The sequence below is a fragment of the Scyliorhinus torazame genome, chromosome 8, assembly GCF_047496885.1.
Source record: "Scyliorhinus torazame isolate Kashiwa2021f chromosome 8, sScyTor2.1, whole genome shotgun sequence".
NCBI classification, from domain to species: Eukaryota; Metazoa; Chordata; class Chondrichthyes; order Carcharhiniformes; family Scyliorhinidae; genus Scyliorhinus; species Scyliorhinus torazame.
This window is the reverse complement of record NC_092714.1, coordinates 158,734,593-158,757,808: the sequence shown is the minus strand read 5'-3', so window position 1 is coordinate 158,757,808 and position 23,216 is coordinate 158,734,593. Positions and strand designations below refer to the sequence as shown.

At 49.0% G+C, this 23,216-nt stretch overlaps 1 protein-coding gene across 4 annotated transcripts in view; it reads right to left on the bottom strand.

Annotated features, from left to right (window-relative positions):
- The window catches only part of phex (phosphate regulating endopeptidase homolog, X-linked), a 691,216-nt gene that overhangs the window by 155,347 nt on the left and 512,653 nt on the right, over positions 1-23,216 (bottom strand). For 3 of the 4 annotated variants that reach the window (XM_072514452.1, XM_072514453.1, XM_072514454.1), the window contains one exon: positions 12,422-12,489. The exons of the other annotated variant lie outside the window; for it this stretch is intronic. In XM_072514452.1, coding sequence (XP_072370553.1) covers positions 12,422-12,489 — 68 coding nt within the window. The remainder of the gene's footprint in view (positions 1-12,421; positions 12,490-23,216) is intronic. 4 annotated transcript variants of the gene reach the window in all.

Below are 23,216 nucleotides of genomic sequence, written 5' to 3'. Positions count from 1 at the left end.
TCATACGACAAGTTCTTCATTCCAGGGATCATTCTTGTGAACCTCCTCTGGACCCTTTCCAAGGCCAGCACATCCGTCCTTAGATACGGGGCCCAAAACTGCTCACAATACTCCAAATGGGGTCTGACCAGAGCCTTATACAGCCTCAGAAGTACACCCCTGGTCTTGTATTCTAGCCCTCTTGACCTCCTTCCAAAGTGCATAACCTCAAACTTTTCCACATTGTATTTCATTTGCCACTTCATTGCCCACTCTCCCAGCTTGTCTAAATCCTTCTGCAAACCCCTTGCTTCCTCAATACTACCTGTCTCTCTACAGATCTTTGTATCATCTGCAAACTTAGCAACAGTGCCTTCAGTTCCTTCTTCCAGATCATGAATGTATATTGTGAAAGTTGTGGTCCCAGCACAGCCCCCTGAGGTACACCACTAGTCACCGGCTGCCATCCTGAAAAAGACCCCTTTATCCCCACTCTCGGCCTTTTGCCAGTCTGCCAATCCTCTATCCTTGCCAGGATCTTACCCTAAACACCATGGGCTTTTAACTTATTTAACAGTCTCCAATGCGGCACCTTGTCAAAGACCTTCTGGAACTCTAACTAAATCACGTCCATTGGTTCTCCTTTGTCTAACTTCCTTGTTACCTCCCCAAAGAACTCTAACAGATTTCTCAGACATGACCTCCCCTTGACGAAGCCGTGCTGACTCAGTCCTATTTTACCATGCACTTCCAAGTACTTCACAATCCCATCTTTCATCACAGACTTTAAAATCTCACCAATGACCGAAATCAGGCTAACCGGCCTATAATTTCCCATCTTCTGCCTCCCTCCCTTCTTAAACAGTGGTGTTACATTAGCCACTTTCCAGTCTTCTGGGACCCTTCCTGCCTCCAGTGATTCCTGAAAGATCATCACTAATTGAGGTACCCTCAATAATGACGCTTAGAGATTAAACTGTAAAGAAGGCTTTATTAGATAACTATACTACAGCTAGAGACGAGAGCTGACTGTTACACAGACCATGAGGCAGGCCTTTATGTATGGCTCCCAGATGGGCGGAGCCAGAGGCGGAGTCCCCAGGGTTCCAAGCCCGGTCTTAAAGGGGACATCACCTTACATGATGATAAGGCAGTAACCGTTCATCACATTCACCCCCTGTTTAAAAATGAGTCCGGCGGGGGTGAAGTGCCATCATAGGTCCATCCGTCTCGGTGGCCGGATCGTCGTCCTCGACCTCCTCAATTCGGGCGGTGGTGCGGCGGGCACGGACGTCCCGGTTGAGGGCACATCCGGGAGCACAGCGGTCGGAGCTTCGGTCCGGGGGAAACGGAGCCGGCGCCGGCGGGGTGTGTAAAGGGCGCATGGTAGGAGCTCACCAATGGGTGGTAGGGCCGGAAGGGAGTGTGTTGTAGGGGGCGACGGGTCCTGCAGGGGCGTGGCACGGGAAGGGGCGTCTGTGATGGAGGATCCAGCGGGTGCCAGATCCCGGAGGGAAACCGTATCTTGCCTGCCGTCGGAGTACTCCACGTAGGCGTAACTGGGGTTGGCGTGGAGCAGTCGGATCTTTTCAACTAGGGGGTCCGTTTTATGGCTCCTCGCGTGCCTCCGGAGGAGAACAGGTCCCGGAGCCATCAGCCAAGGTGGAAGCGAGACCCCGGAGGTAGACTTCCTGGGGAAGAGAAACAATCGGTCATGAGGGGTCTCATTCGTGGCCGTGCAGAGGAGTGACCTAATGGAGTGTAGGGCATTGGGTAGGACCTCCTGCCAGCGGGTGGTTGGGAGATTTCTCGACCGCAGGGCCAGAAGGACAGCCTTCCACACGGTCGCGTTCTCCCTCTCCACCTGCCCGTTTCCCCGTGGGTTATAACTGGTCGTTCTGCTCGAGGCGATGCCTTTGCTGAGCAGATACTGACGCAGTTCATCGCTCATGAACGATGTACCCCGGTCGCTGTGGATATAAGCAGGGAAACCGAACAGGGTGAAGATGCTGTGTAGTGCCTTAATCACCGTGGCTGAGGTCATGTCGGTGCAGGGAATGGCGAATGGGAAACGGGAGAACTCATCGGTCACGGTGAGGAAATAGGCATAACGGTTGGTGGATGGGAGGGGCCCCTTGAAGTCCACGCTCAGTCGCTCAAAGGGGCCCGAGGCCTTCATGAGCCGAACCTTGTCTGGCCGATAGAAGTGCGGTTTGCACTCTGCACAGACTTGGCAGGTCCTGACCATGGCCTTGACCTCCTTGGTTGATTAAGGTAGGTTGCGGGACTTGATGAAATGGACGAGCCATTGTAGATGGCTTGCAGGCGGTCCTCCTGCACGTTGGCGCATGTGCCGCGGGACAGGGCATCTGGGGGCTCGTTGAGCTCCCCTGGACGATACTTGATATCGTACGAGTAGGTGGAGAGTTCGATCCTCCACCTCAAAATTTTATCGTTTTTTATTTTGCCCCGTTGCGTGTTATCGAACATATAGGCGACCGACCGTTGGTCGGTGACGAGGGTAAACCTCCTACCGGCTAGGTAGTGTCTCCAGCGCCGCACAGCCTCCACAATGGCTTGTGCCTCCTTTTCGACTGCAGAGTGTCGAACCTGGGAGGCGGTAAGGGTTCGGGAGAAGAACGCTACTGGTCTGCCTCCTTGATTGAGGGTAGCAGCCAGGGCGATGTCTGATGCATCGCTCTCTACCTGGAAAGGGATGGTTTCGTCCACCGCGTGCATGGCGGCCTTGATGATGTCAGCCTTGATGCGGTTGAAGGCCAATTGAGCCTCAGCCGAGAGGGGAAAAGTGGTGGTCTTTAGGAGTGGGCGGGCTTTGTCCGCATACTTGGGGACCCACTGGGCGTAATAGGAGAAAAGCCCCAAGCACCGTTTGAGGGCCTTGAGGCTGCGGGGGAGAGGGAGTTCCTTAACGGGGTGCATGCGGTCGGGGTCGGGACCTAGGACCCCGTCTTCCACGACATAGCCGAGGATGGCCAGCGGGTGGTGTGGAAAACGCATTTGCCCTCGTTATAGGTCAGGTTAAGGGCTCGGGCGGTCTGGAGGAACTTATTGAGGTTAGCGTCATGGTCCTGCTGATCATGGCCGCAGATGGTGACATTGTCCAAGTACGGGTATGTAGCCCGCAAACCGTACTGGTCCACCATTTGGTCCATCGCCCTTTGAAAGACGGAGACCCCATTTGTGACACCAAAGGGGACCCTGAGGAAGTGGAAGAGCTGGCCGGCTGCTTCAAAGGCAGTATAGAGGCGGTCTTTTGGTCGGATGGGGAGCTGGTGGTAGGCAGATTTGAGGTCGACCGTGGAAAAGACTCTGTATTGGGCGATCCGATTTACCATTTCCGCGATGCGAGGAAGGTATGCGCATCAAGCTGCGTGAATCGGTTTATGGTCTGGCTATAATCCATGACCACCCGTTTCTTCTCCCCGGACCGGACTACCACCACTTGCGCTCTCCAAGGGCTGTTGCTAGCCTTGATGACCCCCTCTCCCAGTAAACGCTGGACCTCTGACTTGATAAAAGCCATATCTTGGGCACTGTAGCGCCGGCTCCTGGTGGCGACGGGCTTACAGTCAGGAGTGAGGTTAGCGAATAGCGAGGAGGGTGCGACTTTCAGTGTCACAAGGCAGCACACCGTGAGGGGGGGCAAGGGTCCGCCGAACTTTAGTGTCGGGCTTCGGTGGCTGCACTGGAATTCCAGTCTGAGCAGCAGGGGGGCACAGAGGTGAGGGAGGATATAAAATTTGAAACGGGTGTATTTGGCACCCTGGATCGAGAGATCCGCAATACAGTACCCCGTGATTTGTACCGAGTGGGACCCAGATGCGAGGGCTGTGGTTTGGGATGTGGGATGGGTGCGTAGGGAGCAGCGCCTTACCGTTTCAGGGTGGATAAAGCTCTCCGTGTTCCCGGAGTCGAAGAGGCATGCAGTGTTGTGCCCATTGACCTGGACCTGCATCATGGAGTTTTGCAGGTGTTTTGGTCGAGTTTGATCGAGGGTGATCGCACCCAGTCGCGGGTAGTCAGAGTCGTCAGCCGAGTCGGACTCGTAAAATGGCCGCTGCCGTCGGTTGCACGTGTCGGGTCGAGAAGATGGCCGCCGACCAGATGGCCGCTCCCATGATTCGCACGAGGCTGATGACGCGTCAGAAGAGGGCATGTCGGGTCGGTGCGCAGCAGCATTGCGAGGCCTGCGGGCCTGAGAGCCTGATTTTCGGGCCGGCTGTTCTTTGTTTTTCTGGCCCCTGGTTCTGGCCAGGCAGACCTTTGTAAAGTGCCCTTTCTTCCCGCAGTCGCTGCAGATCGCGGAGCGAGCTGGGCAGCGTGGGCGTGGGTGCTGGCCCTGCCCACAGAAGTAGCATGGTGTGCCCCCATGGTGAGCGGGTCGCCACGTGGCGCAGGCCTGTAATACGGTTGAGTCTGAGGAAGTCCGGGGGGGGCTGGCAGAGTCCGCGGGGTACGTACCCAAGTTATGTCGGGCCACCTCCAGCGAGGAGGCGAGCGTTAGCGTCTCCTGGAGGTCTATTGCCCCGTTTTCGAGCAGCCGCTGCCGGATGTAGGTCGAGCGGGTGCCGGACACGAAAGCATCTCTGATGTTCAGGTTCATATGGACTTCCCCTGTCACATCCTGATGGTCACAGTCCCTGGCAAGCGCGGTGAGTTTTTCAACAAACTCGTCGAGTGATTCCACTGAGCGCTGCCGGCAGGTAGAGAGCAGATGCCGGGCGTGCACCTCATTGACGGGTTTGACAAACCGCTTGCGGAGCAACTCAATCGCTTCCTCATAAGTCGTCACCTTTCCGAGCATGGCGGAGATTCTGTGACTCACCCGGGCGTGGAGTAGACGCAGCTTGCGTGGCCCTAGGATGGGAGTCTCTGCGGAGTCCAGGTAGGCCTCGAAGCACCGCAGCCAGTATTTAAACATTTCCTTTGCCTCCGGCGTTCGTGCTTCCAGATTTAGGCCTGCGTCCATCCTGAATCTAGTTTAGTCTAATAAATTGAGGTACCCTCAATAATGACGCTTAGAGATTAAACTGTAAAGAAGGCTTTATTAGACTAATAACTATACTACAGCTAGAGACGAGAGCTGACTGTTACACAGATCATGAGGCAGGCCTTTATGTATGGCTCCCAGATGGGCGGAGCCAGAGGCGGAGACCCCAGGGTTCCAAGCCCGGTCTTAAAGGGGACATCACCTTACATGATGATAAGGCAGTAACCGTTCATCACACTAATGCCTCCACAATTTCCTCAGCTATCTCTTTTAGGGGTGTTGTCCACCTTCAGACCATTCAGTTTCCCCGGAACCGTCTCCTTAGTAATGGTCACTGCACTCACCTCTGCCCCCTGGTTCTCCTAGAGCTCTGGCATCCCACTGGTGTCTTCCACCGTGAAGACTGATGCAAAGTAACTATTCAGTTCTTCTGCCATTTCTTTGTTTCCTGTTATTACTTCTCCAGCCACATTTTCCAGTGGTCCAATGTCTATTTTTGCCTCTCTCTTACCTTTTATATATTGAAAAAAAACTCTTCCTATCTTCCTTTATATTACTAGCTAGCGTGCACTCATATTTCATCTTCTCCCCCTTTATTGCTTTTTTAGTTGTCCTCTGCTCGCTTTTAAAGACTTCCCAAAAATTCTCGCCACTTTGTATGCTTTTTCTTTAGCTTTTATGCTGTCCTTGACATACCTCATCAGCCATGGATGCCTTGTGCTCCCCTTAGCATGTTTCCTTCTACTTTGGGATGAATTTCTGTTGTGCCTACCTAATAACCCCCCAAAACTCCTGCCATTGCTGTTCCACTGTCTTCCCTGCTAGGCTCCTTTTCTAATCAACTCTGGCCAGTTCCTCCCTCATGTCTTTGTAGTTGCCCTTATTTAATTGGAATACCGTTACATCTGATTGCAGCTTCTCCCTCTCAAACTGCAGGATTAATTCTGTCATATTGTGGTCACTGCTCCCTAAGGGTTCCTTCACCTTAAGTTGGCTAATCAAGTCTGTCTCATTACACATTACCAAATCCAGAATTGACTGTTCCCTAGTAGGCTGTTCTATCTCCTGATTTATTTTCTGCCCCACATCCTGCAGAGGACGGCAGAGTGGTGACGCTGATTGGCTGTTGCGGGGAGTGATTTGCCTCAGGTGCAGTCACTGCGACTAGAAGGAGCTCTCAGTGAGGATAGACTGTGGGGACAAGTTGAGGCAAGTATCCTGCAGAGGGCGGCAGAGTAGCGACGCTGATTGGCTGTTGCGGGGAGTGATTTGCCTCAGGTGCAGTCACTGCGACTGGAAGAAGCTCTCAGTGAGGATTGACTGCGGGGACAAGTTGAGGCAAGTATCCTGCAGAGGGCGGGAGAGCAGCGACGCTGATTGGCTGTTGCGGGGAGTAAATTGTGGAAAGCTGCTTGTCGGGTGAGTTTCTAGAACTAATATATTTCAGGCAGTGGCTAAACCCGAGACACTACACAGGTCGTGTCTCCCACCCATCCTCCTCCTCCAACCAAAAATAAAGACTGTGTGGTGAGTTGGTGAGGTAAGCTTTTCTTTCCTTTTCCTCTCTCCACCCTCCCACCACCTCTAACCTGCGGGGAGTGTGAAAATCAGGTCAGCTTTTTTTTTCTCTCTGTAATTGTCAAGTGGATAAATGGAAGGGATGGCAGAGAGGCAGTGGAATGTTCCTCCTGCATGATGTTTGAGGTGAGGGATGCCGTTAGTGTCCCTGCTGAGTTCACCTGCGGAAAGTGCACCCATCTCCAGCTCCTCAAAGACCGTGTTAGGGAACTGGAGCTGGATGAACTGAGGATCATTCGGGAGGCTGAGTCGGTTACAGATAGAAGCTACAGTGATGTAGTTACACCTAAGAATGAAGGTAGCTGAGTGACATTTAAAAGGAGGGGGAAGAAATCAGTGCAGGGATCCCCTGCGGTTGTTCTCCTCAATAACAGGTATATCGTTTTGGATACTGTTGGGGGGCGGGGCTACCAGAGGTAAGCCACGGTGACCATGTCTCTGGCACTGAGTCTGTCCCTGTGGCTCAGAAGGGAAGGGGGGAGAGCAGGAGAGCATTAGTTATTGGAGACTCTATAGTTAAAGGTACAGACAGGCGGTTCTGTGGCAACGATAGAGGCTCACGGTTGGTGTGTTGCCTCCCGGGTGCCAAGGTCCGTGGCGTCTGTGATCGTGTTTTAAACACATGGCTACAGGGATGGTGTAGGAGTGAGGGTTTCAGTTACTTGGATAATTGGAGCACATTCTGGGAAAGGTGGGACCTGTGCAAACAGGAAAGGGTTACAACTGAACCAGAGGGGCGCCAATATCCTGGAAGGGAAATTTACTAAAGCTCTTCGGGGGGTTTAAACTAATTTGGCAGGGGGGTGGGAAACTGATTTGTAGTCCAGGAGATAGCATTGCTGGAGTTCAGGAAGTTGAGGGTTGTGCAGTACTGAGGAAGGTACCAAGGTCACAAGAGTGGATCTGCAGGCATGAAAGTGATTTGAAGTGTGTCTACTTCAATGCGAGGAGCATCAGGAATAAGGTTGGTGAGCTTGAAGCATGGATTGGTACCTGGCACTATGATGCTGTGGCCATTACGGAGTCATGGATAGAACAGGGGCAGGAATGGTTGTTGGCGGTTCCGGGGTTTAGATGTTTCAGTAAGGTTCTGGAAGGTGGTAAAAGAGGTGGAGGAGTTGCATTGTTAATCAAGGATATTATAATGGCTGCCGAAAGGCAGTTTGAGGAGGATCTGTCTACTGAGGTAGCGTGGGCTGAAGCTATAAATAGGAAAGGAGCGGTCACTTTGTTAGGAGTTTTCTATAGGCCCCCAAACAGTAACAGAGATGTGGAGGAAAAGATTGCAATGCAGATTTTGGATCGGTGCGCTAGTCACAGGGTAGTTGTCATGGGTGACTTGAACTTTCAAAATATTAATTGGAACCACTATAATTCGATTAGTTTGGATGGGGCTGTTTTTATCCAGTGTGTGCAGGAGGGTTTCCTCACACAATATGTGGATAGACCGACAAGAGGAGGAGCCAAATTGGATTTGGTACTGGGTAATGAACCGGGCCAAGTGTTAGATTTGGTTGTGGGAGAGCACTTTGGAGATAGTGACCACAATTCGGTGACTTTCACTATAGCAATGGAGAGGGATAGGAACATACGACAGGGCAAGGTTTATAACTGGGGGAAGGGTAATTACGATGTGATTAGGCAAGAATTGGGGAGCATAAGATGGAAACAGGAACTGTCAGGGATAGACACAGTTGAGATGTGGAGCTTGTTCAAGGAGCAAATACTGCGTGTCCTTGATATGTATGTCCCTGTCAGGCAGGGAGGAAATGGTTGAGTGAGGGAACCATGGTTTAGAACAAAGAACAAAGAAATGTACAGCACAGGAACAGGCCCTTCGGCCCTCCAAGCCCGTGTCGACCATGCTGCCCGACTAAACTACAATCTTCTACACTTCCTGGGTCCATATCCCTCTATTCCCATCCTATTCATGTATTTGTCAAGATGCCCCTTAAATGTCACTATCGTCCCTGCTTCCACCACCTCCTGCGGTAGCGAGTTCCAGGCACTTTACAAAAGAGGTTGAATATCTTGTTAAGAGGAAGAAGATGGCTTATGTAAGGATGGGAAAACAAGATTCAGTTAGGGCACTTGAGTGATACAAGATAGCTAGAAAGGAGGTCAAGAAAGGGCTTAGGAGAGCTAGGAGGGGGCATGAGAAGTCCTTGGTGGGTAGGATCAAGGAAAACCCCAAGGCTTTTTACACTTATGTGAGGAATAAAAGAATGACCAAGGTGAAGTTAGGGCCGGTCAAGGACAGTAGTGGGAACGTGTGCATGGAGTCTAAAGATATGGGAGGGGCCCGAAATGAATACTTTTCTTCAGTGTTCACAAAGGAGGGGGGCCATGTTGTAGAGGAGGATAGTGCGATACAGGCTGGTAGGCTGGAGGAGGTAGATATTCGGAAGGAAGATGTGTTAGAAATTTTGAGAAGCCTGAGGATAGATAAGTCCCCTGGGCCAAATGGGATATATCCTAGGATTCTTTGGGAGGAGAGGGATGATATTGCAGAGCCTTTGGCTTTGATTTTTATGTCCTCACTGTCTACAGGAATAGTGCCAGAAGACTGGAGAGAGGCGAATGTTGTCCCCTTGTTCAAGAAAGGAAATAGGTATAACTCTGGGAATTATAGGCCGGTTAGTCTCACTTCAGTCATAGATAAATTATTGGAAAGGGTCCTGAGGGATAGGATTAATGATCATTTGGAAAGATACAGCTTAATCCAGGATAGTCAGCACGGATTTGTGAGGGGTAAGTCTTGCCTCACAAGTTTGATTGTTTTCTTTGAGGAGGTAACTAAGTACATAGATGAAGGTAGAGCAGTTGATGTCATATACATGGATTTTAGTAAGGCGTTTGATCAGGTGCCCCATGGTCGGCTGATGCAGAAAGTAAGGAGGCATGGCATAGAGGGAAATCTGGCCGATTGGATCAGTAACTGTCTTTCACATAGAAGACAGAGGATGGTGGTAGATGGTAAATTGTCATCCTGGAGCCCAGTCACCAGCGGTGTACCACAGGGATCAGTGCTGGGTCTCTGCTATTTGTGATTTTTATCAATGACTTGGATGATGGAGTTGAAGGTTGGGTTAGTAAATTTGCTGATGACACCAAGATTGGTGGAGTAGTGGATAATGTGGAGGGCTGTTGTAGGCTGCAAAGAGACATTGATAGGATGCAGAGCTGGGCTGAAAAGTGGTAGATGGAGTTTAACCCTGATAAGCGTGAGGTGATTCATTTTGGGAGGACAAATTTGAATGCGGATTACAGGGTTAACGACAGGGTTCTGAAGAATGTGGAGGAGCAGAGAGATCTCGGAGTTCATGTCCATAGATGTCTGAAAGTTGCCACCCAAGTGGATAGAGCCGTGAAGAAAGCCTATAGTGTGTTAGCATTTATTAACAGGGGGTTTGAGTTTAAGAGCCGTGAGGTTATGCTGCAACTGTACAAGACCTTGGTTAGACCACATTTGGAGTATTGTGTGCAGTTCTGGTCACCTCATTATAGGAAGGATGTGGAAGCATTGGAAAGGGTGCAAAGGAGAATTACCAGGATGCTGCCTGGATTGGAGGGTAGGACTTATGAGGAAAGGTTGAGGGAGCTAGGGCTTTTCTCATTGGAGTGAAGGAGGATGAGAGGTGACTTAATTGAGATGTATAAGATGATGAGAGGTCATGAGATGATGATAGAGTGGTCGTTCAGTGACTTTTTCCTCTGGTGGATGTAGCTGTTACAAGGGGCCATAACTATAAGGCGGAAGATATAGGAAGGATGTCAGAGGTAGGTTCTTTATTCAGAGAGTGGTTGGGGTGTTGAACGCACTCCCAGCTATGGTAGTGGAGTCGGACACTTTAGGAACTTTCAAGCAGTTATTGGATAGGCATATGGAGTGCACTAGAATGATTGGGAGTAGGTTGATTTGATCTTAGTTTCAAACTAGTTCGGCACAACACCGTGGGCCGAAGGGCCTGTACTGTGCTGCACAGTTCTATGTTCTGTGTACTGTTAGGGGGTCTTATTACCATCAGGGTCTTATTACCTTTGTGATTCCTCAACTCTACCCACAGAGAGTCTATGCCTTCTGATCCTATATCGCTCCATGCTATCAATTTAACTTCATTCCTTACTGACAATGCAACCCCGCCCCCTTTCCCCATCTGCCTGTCCTTTTGATAGGACACATATCCTTGGATATTTAGATCCCAGCCCTGATCCCCTTGCAGCCACGAATCTGTGATGCCCACAACATCGTACCGGCCAATTTCAATGTGCACAACAAGCTCATTTACCTTGTTCAGTATACTGCGCGCATTTAGGTACAACACTCTCAATCCTGCATTGGCCACCTCCCTTTTCACACTCTCCTCAGTCACTGTACCTTGTACTGTCGCCCTTTTTGATTTTTGACTCTGGCTTCTCTGCCTTGCACTTTCTCCCTTATTGCTGTTTGTTTCTGGCCCCGTTTTTCTTGCCTCCGACATGAGTTTAAATCCTCCCCAACAGCACTGGCAAACACCATCTCCCCCCCCCCCCCCCACCACCCCCTCCCCACTCCCCCCAGGACATCGGTTCCAGTCCTGCCCAGGTGCAGACCGTCCGGTTTGTACTGGCCCCACCTCCCCCAGAACCGGTTACAGTGCCCCAGGAATTTGAATCCCTCCCTCTTGCACCATTTCTCAAGCCACACATTCATCCTCTCTATCCTGACATTCCTACTCTGACTAGCTTGTGGCACTGGTAGCAATCCTGAGATTACTACCTCTGAGGTCCTACTTTTTAGTTTAACACCTAACTCCCTGAATTCAGCTTGTAGGTCCTCATCCCATTTTTTACCTATATCTTTGGTGTCTATATGCATCCTCCCCCCCCCCCCCCCCCCCCCCCCAGAATGTCCTGCAGCCGCTCCGAGACATCCTTGACCCTTGCACCAGGGAGGCAACATACCATCCTGGAGTCTCGATTGCGTCCGCAGAACCGCCTGTCTATTCCCCTTACAATTGAGTCCCCTATCACTATAGCCCTGCCATTCTTTTTCCTGCCCTCCTGAGCACCAGAGCCAGCCACGGTGCCGCGAACCTGGCTGCTGCTGCCTTCCCCTGGTGAGCCACCTCCCTCAACAGTATCCAAAGTGACAGGGAGATGACCGCAGGGGACACCTGCACTGCCTTCCTACTCTTGCTCTTTCTTTTGATCACCCATTTTCTATGTGTGACCGTGGGCAGCACGGTAGCTCAAGTGGATAGCACTGTGGCTTCACAGCTCTAGGGTCCCAGGTTCGATTCCCCGCTGGGTCACTGTCTGTGCGGAGTCTCCCTGTGTGTGCGTGGGTTTCCTCCGGGTGCTCCGGTTTCCTCCCACAGTCCAAAGACATGCAGGTTAGGTGGATTGGCCATGCTAAATTGCCCTTAGTGACCATAAAAAAGGTTAGGAGGGGTTATTGGGTTATGGGGATAGGGTGGAAGTGAGGGCTTAAGTGGGTCGGTGCAGACTCGATGGGCTGAATTGCCTCCTTCTGCACTGTATGTTCTATGTAAATCTCCCTCAGTAATTTGCACCTGCGGTGTGACCAACTCGCTAAACGTGCTATCCACGGCGTCCTCAGCATCGCGGATGCTCCAAAGTGAGTCTATCCGCAGCTCCAGAGCCATCAAGCATCCTGTGATGAGAATTAAACAAGAGGAATCCCAGACAAAATACCAGATCATTTATGGAGCTGTGAAGTCAGCGGTAATCAGTGCATCCTGAGAGCGCTCCTGTTCTTTTCCAATGCAGCGAATCAGGCTTCAAAAAGGAACAAAGGATCATTAAATTGTGCACAGAACATTTCTTCATTAAGAGGTCACTGGCACTTACCATCATCATCAAACGCATGTGAGAATTCATGTCCCACAATGACCCCAATTGCACCATAACTGATGGACCTGAAATCAAAAGCAATTCACTGGAATTACTGGAGATGTTGGTCACCTTGGCATCAGTCTTGTCTCAAGTGTGGGTCAGTGGTGCCCCCATTCCCTTGATTCAGAAATCTGCGGGTTCAGGTCCCACTCCAGGGCTGGAGCACAATTTTCAGGCAGGCCCTCGAGTCAGGTACTGAGGGAGTGCTGCTCTGACAGAGGTACAGGTGAGGCAGTCCTCTCAGGTGACAGGACCCATTGAATAAGAACAGAAGAATTCTCCTGATGATTCCTCAGCCACCGCCATTCAAATATACAACAAAGTCATTGGGCACATCTGTGTGATCTTGCGGTGTGATCTGTTGCTGAGGTGAATTTCTACATTATAACAGTGACTCTGCCTCATTGTGCTGTGGAGTGTTTTGGGGCATTCTCAGAATCGACCTATCAAAACACTGGCCCTGTCATTTGGTCAGTGGACGCTGACTTCACCTCTTCCCCCATCCGAGTTTCCACCTGTAACGGGCTGTGGAGTAGGAAGATCCTACATTTCTATAGCACCTTTCGCAATGCCACAAAGTACTTTACAGCCACTAAAGTACTTTTGAAGCAGTAACTGGTGTAATTTGTCTTTCACACGCTCATCATACCTCGTCTCCTTGGAGAGCACGTTTGTGTCATTGCAAAGTTCCAAAAGGATTCAGTGCTCAGGAGCAAAGCCTGCTCCAATTGGCAACAGTGGACACTGTATTCGGGCTTGGACTAGAGTTTGGATGGGTTGAATTATTCAATGTCTGTGGGACTATGTTAAGGTTAAGCTTAGCATTAGGGCTGGAGGTTTGAATGAGTGAATCATTCTGTGCCTGGGGTTATGCTTAGTGTTAGAGTTAGGATTTAGGGTTTGCATGGCTCAAACCAAGAAGAAAAAAAGTTTGGACCACTATTCGTATTTCCCCTCGCTCAGTGTCTGCGACCACTATTTTAAGATTAGAGTTAGGATTTGTGCGGGTCGAATCTCTCACAGTGATTGCTCACACACTGTAAGGGTTAGAGTTAGGGTGAGCATTAGAGTTTGCATTTGAGTTGAGGTTCGGAGTATGGTTGGGCTTGCAGCAAAGTTAAGTTTACAGTTAGAGTTAGGGTTTGTACTAGGTTTAGGGTTTGCAGTACGGTTAGGGTTGGTATTAGGGTTTGCTGTGGAATTAGGTATGAGTTTGCAGTTAGGGTTCGTGTTTGCAGTAGGGTTAGGGTTGGTATTAGTGTTTGCATTGGAGTTAGATATGAGTTTGTAGTGGGGTTATGGTTCGGGGTTGCAAAAGGATTAGGATTTGCTGTCGGGTTAATGTTTGAAAGGGTTAGGGTTTGCAGTAGACTTAGGGTTAGCAATAGCGTTAGGGTTTGCAGTGGGGTTGGGGTTTGCAGTAAGCTTAGGGTTTGCAGTAGGGTTAGGGCTATCAGTTGGGCAAAGGGTGGATTTGCAGTCGAGTTAGGATTAGCAATATGATGCTGAATTCTCCGCCATCGGATTCTCCATTTTGCCGGCAGTCCGGGGGTTTCCCGATGGTGTGGGGCTGCCCCACAAAGGGAAACCCCATTGACCAGCCGGTGAAGCAGAGAATCCCGACAGCGTGCAGAACCAGAAATCTGTGGCGATAGGGTGGAGAAACCAGCCCAAAATTAGCTTTGGGTTTGCAGTTGGTTTGGCATGGATTGCAGTTGAGATAATGTTTGAAGAAGGGTTAGGGTTTGCAGTAGGGTAGGGTTAGGGTGTGCAGTAGGATTAGCATTAGAGTTTGCAGTAGTGTTAGGGTTTGAACATAGAACATAGAAAATACAGCACAGAACAGGCCCTTCGGCCCACGATGTTGTGCCGAACCTTTGTCCTAGATTAATCATAGATTATCATTGAATTTACAGTGCAGAAGGAGGCCATTCGGCCCCCTGAGTCTGCACCGGCTCTTGGAAAGAGCACCCCACCCAAACTCAACACCTCCACCCAACACCAAGGGCAATTTTGGACACTAAGGGCAATTTAACATGACCAATGCACCTACCCTGCACATCTTTGGACTGTGGGAGGAAACCGGAGTACCCGGAGGAAACCCACGCAGACACGGGGAGGACGTGCAGACTCCGCACAGACAGTGACCCAAGCCGGAATCGAACCTGGGACCCTGGAGCTGTGAAGCAATTGTGCTATCCACAATGCTACCGTGCTGCCCTTAAGAACAAATAAATCTACACTATATCATTTTACTGTAATCCATGTACCTATCCAATAGCTGCTTGAAGGTCCCTAATGTTTCCGACTCAACTACTTCCACAGGCAGTGCATTCCATGCCCCCACTACTCTCTGGGTAAAGAACCTACCTCTGATATCCCTCCTCTATCTTCCACCTTAAATTTATGTCCCCTTGTAATGGTTTGTTCCACCCGGGGAAAAAGTCTCTGACTGTCTACTCTATCTATTCCCCTGATCATCTTATAAACCTCTATCAAGTCGCCCCTCATCCTTCTCCGTTCTAATGAGAAAAGGCCTAGCACCCTCAACCTTTCCTCGTAAGACCTACTCTCCATTCCAGGCAACATCCTGGTAAATCTTCTTTGCACCTTTTCCAAAGCTTCCACATCCTTCCTAAAATGAGGTGACCAGAACTGTACACAGTACTCCAAATGTGGCCTTACCAAAGTTTTGTACAGCTGCATCATCACCTCACGGCTCTTAAATTCAATCCCTCTGTTAATGAACGCGAGCACACCATAGGCCTTCTTCACAGCTCTATCCACTTGAGTGGCAACTTTCAAAGATGTATGAACGTAGACCCCAAGATCTCTCTGCTCCTCCATATTGCCAAGAACGCTACAGTTAATCCTGTATTCCGCATTCATATTTGTCCTTCCAAAATGGACAACCTCACACTTTTCAGGGTTAAATTCCATCTGCCACTTCTCAGCCCAGCTCTGCATCCTATCTATGTCTCTTTGCAGCCGACAACAGCCCTCCTTACTATCCACAACTCCACCAATCTTCGTATCGTCTGCAAATTTACTGAACCACCCTTCAACTCCCTCATCCAAGTCATTAATGAAAATCACAAACAGCAGAGGACCCAGAACTGATCCCTGCGGTACGCACTGGTAACTGGGATCCAGGCTGAATATTTGCCATCCACCACCACTCTGACTTCTATTGGTTAGCCAGTTCGTTATCCAACTGGCCAAATTTCCCACTATCCCATGCCTCCTTACTTTCTGCAGCAGCCTACCATGGGGAACCTTATCAAATGCCTTACTAAAATCCATGTACACTACATCCACTGCTTTACCTTCATCCACATGCTTGGTCACCTCCTCAAAGAATTCAATAAGATTTGTAAGGCAAGACCTACCCCTCACAAATCCGTGCTGACTATCCCTAATCAAGCAGTGTCTTTCCAGATGCTCAGAAATCCTATCCTTCAGTACCCTTTCCATTACTTTGCCTACCACTGAAGTAAGACTAACTGGCCTGTAATTCCCAGGGTTATCCCTAGTCCCTTTTTTGAACAGGGGCACGACATTCGCCACTCTCCAATCCCCTGGTACCACCCCTGTTGACAGTGAGGACGAAAAGATCATTGCCAACGGCTCTGCAATTTCATCTCTTGCTTCCCATAGAATCCTTGGATATATCCCGTCAGGCCCGGGGGACTTGTCTGTCCTCAAGTTTTTCAAAATGCCCAACACATCTTCCTTCCTAACAAGTATTTCCTCGAGCTTACCAGTCTGTTTCACACTGTCCTATCCAACAATATCACCCCTCTCATTTGTAAATACAGAAGAAAAGTACTCGTTCAAGACCTCTCCTACCTCTTCAGACTCAATACACAATCTCCCGCTACTGTCCTTGATCGGACCTACCCTCGCTCTAGTCATTCTCATATTTCTCACATATGTGTAAAAGGCCTTGGGGTTTTCCTTGATCCTACCCGCCAAAGATTGTTCATGCCCTCTCTTAGCTCTCCTAATCCCTTTCTTCAGTTCCCTCCTGGCTATCTTGTATCCCTCCAATGCCCTGTCTGAACCTTGTTTCTTCAGCCTTACATGAGTCTCCTTTTTCCTCTTAACAAGACATTCAACCTCTCTTGTCAACCATGGTTCCCTCACTCGACCATCTCTTCCCTGCCTGACAGGGACATGCATATCAAGGACACGCAGTACCTGTTCCTTGAACAAGTTCCACATTTCACTTGTGTCCTTCCCTGCCAGCCTATGTTCCCAACTTATGCACTTCAATTCTTGTCTGACAACATTGTATTTACGCTTCCCCCAATTGTAAACCTTGCCCTGTTGCACGCACCTATCCCTCTCCATTACTAAAGTGAAAGTCACAGAATTGTGGTCACTATCTCCAAAATGCTCCCCCACTAACAAATCTATCACTTGCCCTGGTTCATTACCCAGTACTAAATCCAATATTGCCCCTCCTCTGGTCGGACAATCTACATACTGTGTTAGAAAAGCTTCCTGGACACACTGCACAAACACCACCCCATCCAAACTATTTGATCTAAGTTTCCACTCAATATTTGGGAAGTTAAAGTCACCCATGACTACTACCCTGTGACCTCTGCACCTTTCCAAAATCTGTTTCCCAATCTGTTCCTCCACATCTCTGCTACTATTGGGGGGCCTATAGAAAACCCCTAACAAGGTGACTGCCCCTTTCCTATTTCTGACTTCAACCCATACTACCTCAATAGGGTGATACCCCTCGAACTGCCTTTCTGCAGCTGTTATACTATCTCTAATTAACAATGCCACCCCCCCCCCCCACCTCTTTTACCCCCCTCCCTAATCTTATTGAAACATCTATAACCAGGGACCTCCAACAACCTTTTCTGCCCCTCTTCTATCCAAGTTTTCGTGATGGCCACCACATCGTAGTCCCAAGTACCGATCCATGCCTTAAGTTCACCCACCTTATTCCTGATGCTTCTTGCGTTGAAGTATACACACTTCAACCCATCTCCGTGCCTGCAAGTACTCTCCTTTGTCGGTGTTCCCTTCCTCACTGCCTCACTACACGCTTTGGTGTCCTGAATATCGGCTACCTTAGTTGCTGGACTACAAATCCGGTTCCCATTCCCCAGCCAAATTAGTTTAAACCCTCCCGAAGAGTACTAGAAAACCTCCCTCCCAGGATATTTGTGCCCCTCTGGTTCAGATGCAACCCGTCCTGCTTGTATAGGTCCCACCTTCCCCAGAATGCGCTCCAATTATCCAAATACCTGAAGCCCTCCCTCCTACACCATTCCTGCAGCCACGTGTTCAACTGCACTCTCTCCCTATTCCTAGCCTCGCTATCACGTGGCACCGGCAACAAACCCGAGAGGACAACTCTGTCTGTCCTGGCTTTTAACTTCCAGCCGAATTCCCTAAACTTGTTTATTACCTCCACACCCCTTTTCCTACCTATGTCGTTGGTACCAATGTGCACCACGATTTCTGGCTGCTCGCCCTCCCTATTAAGGATCCTGAAGACACGATCAGAGACATCCCTGGCCCTGGCACCCGGGAGGCAACATACCTTCCGGGAGTCTCGCTCGCGACCACAGAATCTCCTATCTATTCCCCTAACCATTGAATCTCCTACAACTATTGCTTTTCTATTCTCCCCCCTTTCCCTCCTGAGCCCCAGAGCCGGACTCAGTGCCAGAGACCTGGCCGCTCGGGCCTTCCCCCGGTAGGTCATCCCCCCCCAACAGCATCCAAAACGGTATACTTGTTTTGAAGGGGAATGGCCACGAGGGATCCCTGCACTGTCTGCCTGTTTGTTTTTTTCCCCCTGACTGTAACCCAGCTATTCTTGTCCTGTACCTTGGGTGTGGTTACCTCCCTGTAACTCTTCTCAATCACCCTCTCTGCCTCCCGGATGATCCGAAGTTCATCCATCTTCAGCTCCAGTTCCCTAACACGGTCTTTGAGGAGCTGAAGTTGGGTGCACTTCCCGCAGGTATAGTCAGCGGGGACACCGGTGGTATCCCTCACCACCCACATCCTACAGGAGGAGCATGCAACTGGCCTAGCCTCCATCCCCTCTTACCTGACAGAATATAGCTGCCCTGTGGACTAACTAGATCTCCGCCCTCCGACTCTGCTCCCAGTCAGCTACACTTTCTGTAAACTCCTGGCTCTCTTCTCACTCTTTGCGGAAATGTCGGAAACAAAATGAAAGGAGCACCTTACTCCCTCCTCACCTAACTCCCTCGGTCACCAAACTCTTACTATAGCACTCAAAATGCACCAAATTCAGCACTCCCTCGGTCACCAAACTCTTACTATAGCACTCAAAATGCACCAAATTCAGCACTCCCTCGGTCATCAAACTCTCACCATAGCACTCAATGCACCAAATTCAGCACTCAGTGCAAACAAAGTCTGCACTGTCGGGGATCACTTTTATACTGTGAATCTAGCCTCTGAAAACTGGCCTAATCCAATTAACTAATTAACAAGCTCCAGCTGCAAGTGCCTACAAGTAGAAGCCTGTTTAAAGCTGATTGAAAATTCACCTTCTTCTAAACCAAACAGCAACTTTTAAGTTAATTAACTAAATAAAAGAAAGACTAAACTTTAGATAAAAATGAAGCCTTATACTCCCTCGGTCACCAAACTCTTACTACAGCACTCAAAATGCACCAAATTCAGCACTCAGTGCAAACAAAGTCTGCACTGTACATAGAACATAGAACATAGAAAATACAGCACAGAACAGGCCCTTCGGCCCACGATGTTGTGCCGAACCTTTGTCCTAGATTAATCATAGATTATCATTGAATCTACAGTGCAGAAGGAGGCCATTCGGCCCCCTGAGTCTGCACCAGCTCTTGGAAAGAGCACCCTACCCAAACTCAACACCTCCACCCAACACCAAGGGCAATTTGGACATTAAGGGCAATTTATCATTGGCCAATTCACCTAACCCGCACATCTTTGGACTGTGGGAGGAAACCGGAGCACCCGGAGGAAACCCACGCAGACACGAGGAGGACGTGCAGACTCCGCACAGACAATGACCCAAGCCGGAATCGAACCTGGGACCATGGATCTGTGAAGCAATTGTGCTATCCACAATGCTACCGTGCTGCCCTTAAGAACAAATAAATCTACACTATATCATTTTCCCGTAATCCATGTACCTATCCAACAGCTGCTTGAAGGTCCCTAATGTTTCCGACTCAACTACTTCCACAGGCAGTGCATTCCATGCCCCCACTACTCTCTGGGTAAAGAACCTACCTCTGATATCCCTCCTATATCTTCCACCTTTCACCTTAAATTTATGTCCCCTTGTAATGGTGTGTTCCACCTGGGGAAAAAGTCTCTGACTGTCTACTCTATCTATTCCCCTGATCATCTTATAAACCTCTATCAAGTCGCCCCTCATCCTTCTCCGCTCTAATGAGAAAAGGCCTAGCACCCTCAACCTTTCCTCGTAAGACCTACTCTCCATTCCAGGCAACATCCTGGTAAATCTTCTTTGCACCTTTTCCAGAGCTTCCACATCCTTCCTAAAATGAGGCGACCAGAACTGTACACAGTACTCCAAATGTGGCCTTACCAAAGTTTTGTACAGCTGCATCATCACCTCACGGCTCTTAAATTCAATCCCTCTGTTAATGAACGCGAGCACACCATAGGCCTTCTTCACAGCTCTATCCACTTGAGTGGCAACTTTCAAAGATGTATGAACATAGACCCCAAGGTCTCTCTGCTCCTTCACAATGCCAAGAACTCTACCGTTAACCCTGTATTCTGCATTCATATTTGTCCTTCCAAAATGGACAACCTCACACTTTTCAGGGTTAAACTCCATCTGCCACTTCTCAGCCCAGCTCTGCATCCTATCTATGTCTCTTTGCAGCCGACAACAGCCCTCCTTACTATCCACAACTCCACCAATCTTTGTATCATCTGCAAATTTACTGACCCACCCTTCAACTCCCTCATCCAAGTCATTAATGAAAATCACAAACAGCAGAGGACCCAGAACTGATCCCTGCGGTACACCACTGGTAACTGGGATCCAGGCTGAATATTTGCCATCCACCACCACTCTCTGACTTCTATCGGTTAGCCAGTTCGTTATCCAACTGGCCAAATTTCCCACTATCCCATGCCTCCTTACTTTGTGCAGAAGCCTACCATGGGGAACTTTATCAAATGCCTTACTAAAATCCATGTACACTACATCCACTGCTTTACCTTCATCCACATGCTTGGTCACCTCCTCAAAGAATTCAATAAGATTTGTAAGGCAAGACCTACCCCTCACAAATCCGTGCTGACTATCCCTAATCAAGCAGTGTCTTTCCAGATGCTCAGAAATCCTATCCTTCAGTACCCTTTCCATTACTTTGCCTACCACCGAAGTAAGACTAACTGGCCTGTAATTCCCAGGGTTATCCCTAGTTCCTTTTTTGAACAGGGGCACGACGTTCGCCACTCTCCAATCCCCTGGTACCACCCCTGTTGACAGTGAGGACGAAAAGATAATTGCCAACGGCTCTGCAATTTCATCTCTTGCTTCCCATAGAATCCTTGGATATATCCCGTCAGGCCCGGGGGACTTGTCTATCCTCAAGTTTTTCAAAATGCCCAACACATCTTCCTTCCTAACAAGTATTTCCTCGAGCTTACCAATCTGTTTCACACTGTCCTCTCCAACAATATCGCCCCTCTCATTTGTAAATACAGAAGAAAAGTACTCATTCAAGACCTCGCCTATCTCTTCAGACTCAATACACAATCTCCCGCTACTGTCCTTGATCGGACCTACCCTCGCTCTAGTCATTCTCATATTTCTCACATATGTGTAAAAGGCCTTGGGGTTTTCCTTGATCCTACCCGCCAAAGATTGTTCATGCCCTCTCTTAGCTCTCCTAATCCCTTTCTTCAGTTCCCTCCTGGCTATCTTGTATCCCTCCAATGCCCTGTCTGAACCTTGTTTCCTCAGCCTTACATAAGTCACCTTTTTCCTCTTAACAAGACATTCAACCTCTCTTGTCAACCATGGTTCCCTCACTCGACCATCTCTTCCCTGCCTGACAGGGACATACATATCAAGGACACGTAGCACCTGTTCCTTGAACAAGTTCCACATTTCACTTGTGTCCTTCCCTGCCAGCCTATGTTCCCAACTTATGCACTTCAATTCTTGTCTGACAACATCGTATTTACCCTTCCCCCAATTGTAAACCTTGCCCTGTTGCACGTACCTATCCCTCTCCATTACTAAAGTGAAAGTCACAGAATTGTGGTCACTATCTCCAAAATGCTCCCCCACTAACAAATCTATTACTTGCCCTGGTTCATTACCCAGTACTAAATCCAATATTGCCCCTCCTCTGGTTGGACAATCTACATACTGTGTTAGAAAAGCTTCCTGGACACACTGCACAAACACCACCCCATCCAAACTATTTGATCTAAAGAGTTTCCACTCAATATTTGGGAAGTTAAAGTCGCCCATGACTACTACCCTATGACTTCTGCACCTTTCCAAAATCTGTTTCCCAATCTGTTCCTCCACATCTCTGCTACTATTGGGGGGCCTATAGAAAACTCCTAACAAGGTGACTGCTCCTTTCCTATTTCTGACTTCAACCCATACTACCTCAATAGGGTGATACTCCTCGAACTGCCTTTCTGCAGCTGTTATACTATCTCTAATTAATAATGCCACCCCCCCCACCTCTTTTACCACCCTCCCTAATCTTATTGAAACATCTATAACCAGGGACCTCCAACAACCATTTCTGCCCCTCTTCTATCCAAGTTTCCGTGATGGCCACCATCCCTGTAGGGGATCACTTTTATCCTGTGAATCCAGCCTCTGAAAACTGGCCTAATCCAATTAACTAATTAACAAACTCCAGCTACAAGTGCCTACAAGTAGAAGCCTGTTTAAAGCTGATTGAAAATTCACCTTCTTCTAAACCAAACAGCAACTTTTAAGTTAATTAACTAAATAAAAGAAAGACTAAACTTTAGATAAAAATGAAGCCTTATACTCCCTCGGTCACCAAACTCTTACTATAGCACTCAAAATGCACCAAATTCAGCACTCGGTGCAGTAGGGCTAAGGTTAGCAGTCGGGTTCGCGTTAGGGTTTGTAGTAGGATTTGTGTTCGGGTTTGCAGTACCATTAGGGTTTGCAGTAGGGTTAGGGTTCGGGTTTGCAGTAGGGTTAGGGTTTGCAGTAGGGTTAGGGTTAGGGTTTGCAGTAGGGTTAGGGTTTGCAGTAGGGTTAGGGTTAGGGTTTGCTGTAGGGTTAGGGTTATCAGTAGGGTTAGGGTTAGGATTTACAGTAGGGTTAGGGTTAGGATTTGCAGTAGGGTTAGGGTTAGGGTTTGCAGTAGGGTTAGGGTTTGCAGTAGGGTTAGGGTTAGGGTTTGCTGTAGGGTTAGGGTTATCAGTAGGGTTAGGGTTAGGATTTACAGTAGGGTTAGGGTTAGGATTTGCAGTAGGGTTAGGGTTAGGGTTTGCAGTAGGGTTAGTGTTAGGATTTGCAGTAGTATTTGCGTTAGGGTTAGGGTTAGAGTTTGCAGTAGGGTTCATGTAAGGGTTAGGGTTAGGGTTTGCCGTAGGGTTAGGGTTTGCAGTTGTGTTAGAATTTTCTGGTGAATGTGTACGCACCCAACTGGGACGACATGGAGTTTGTAAAGAAGACTATTGCGGAAATCCCCGACACAGACACCACCTACTG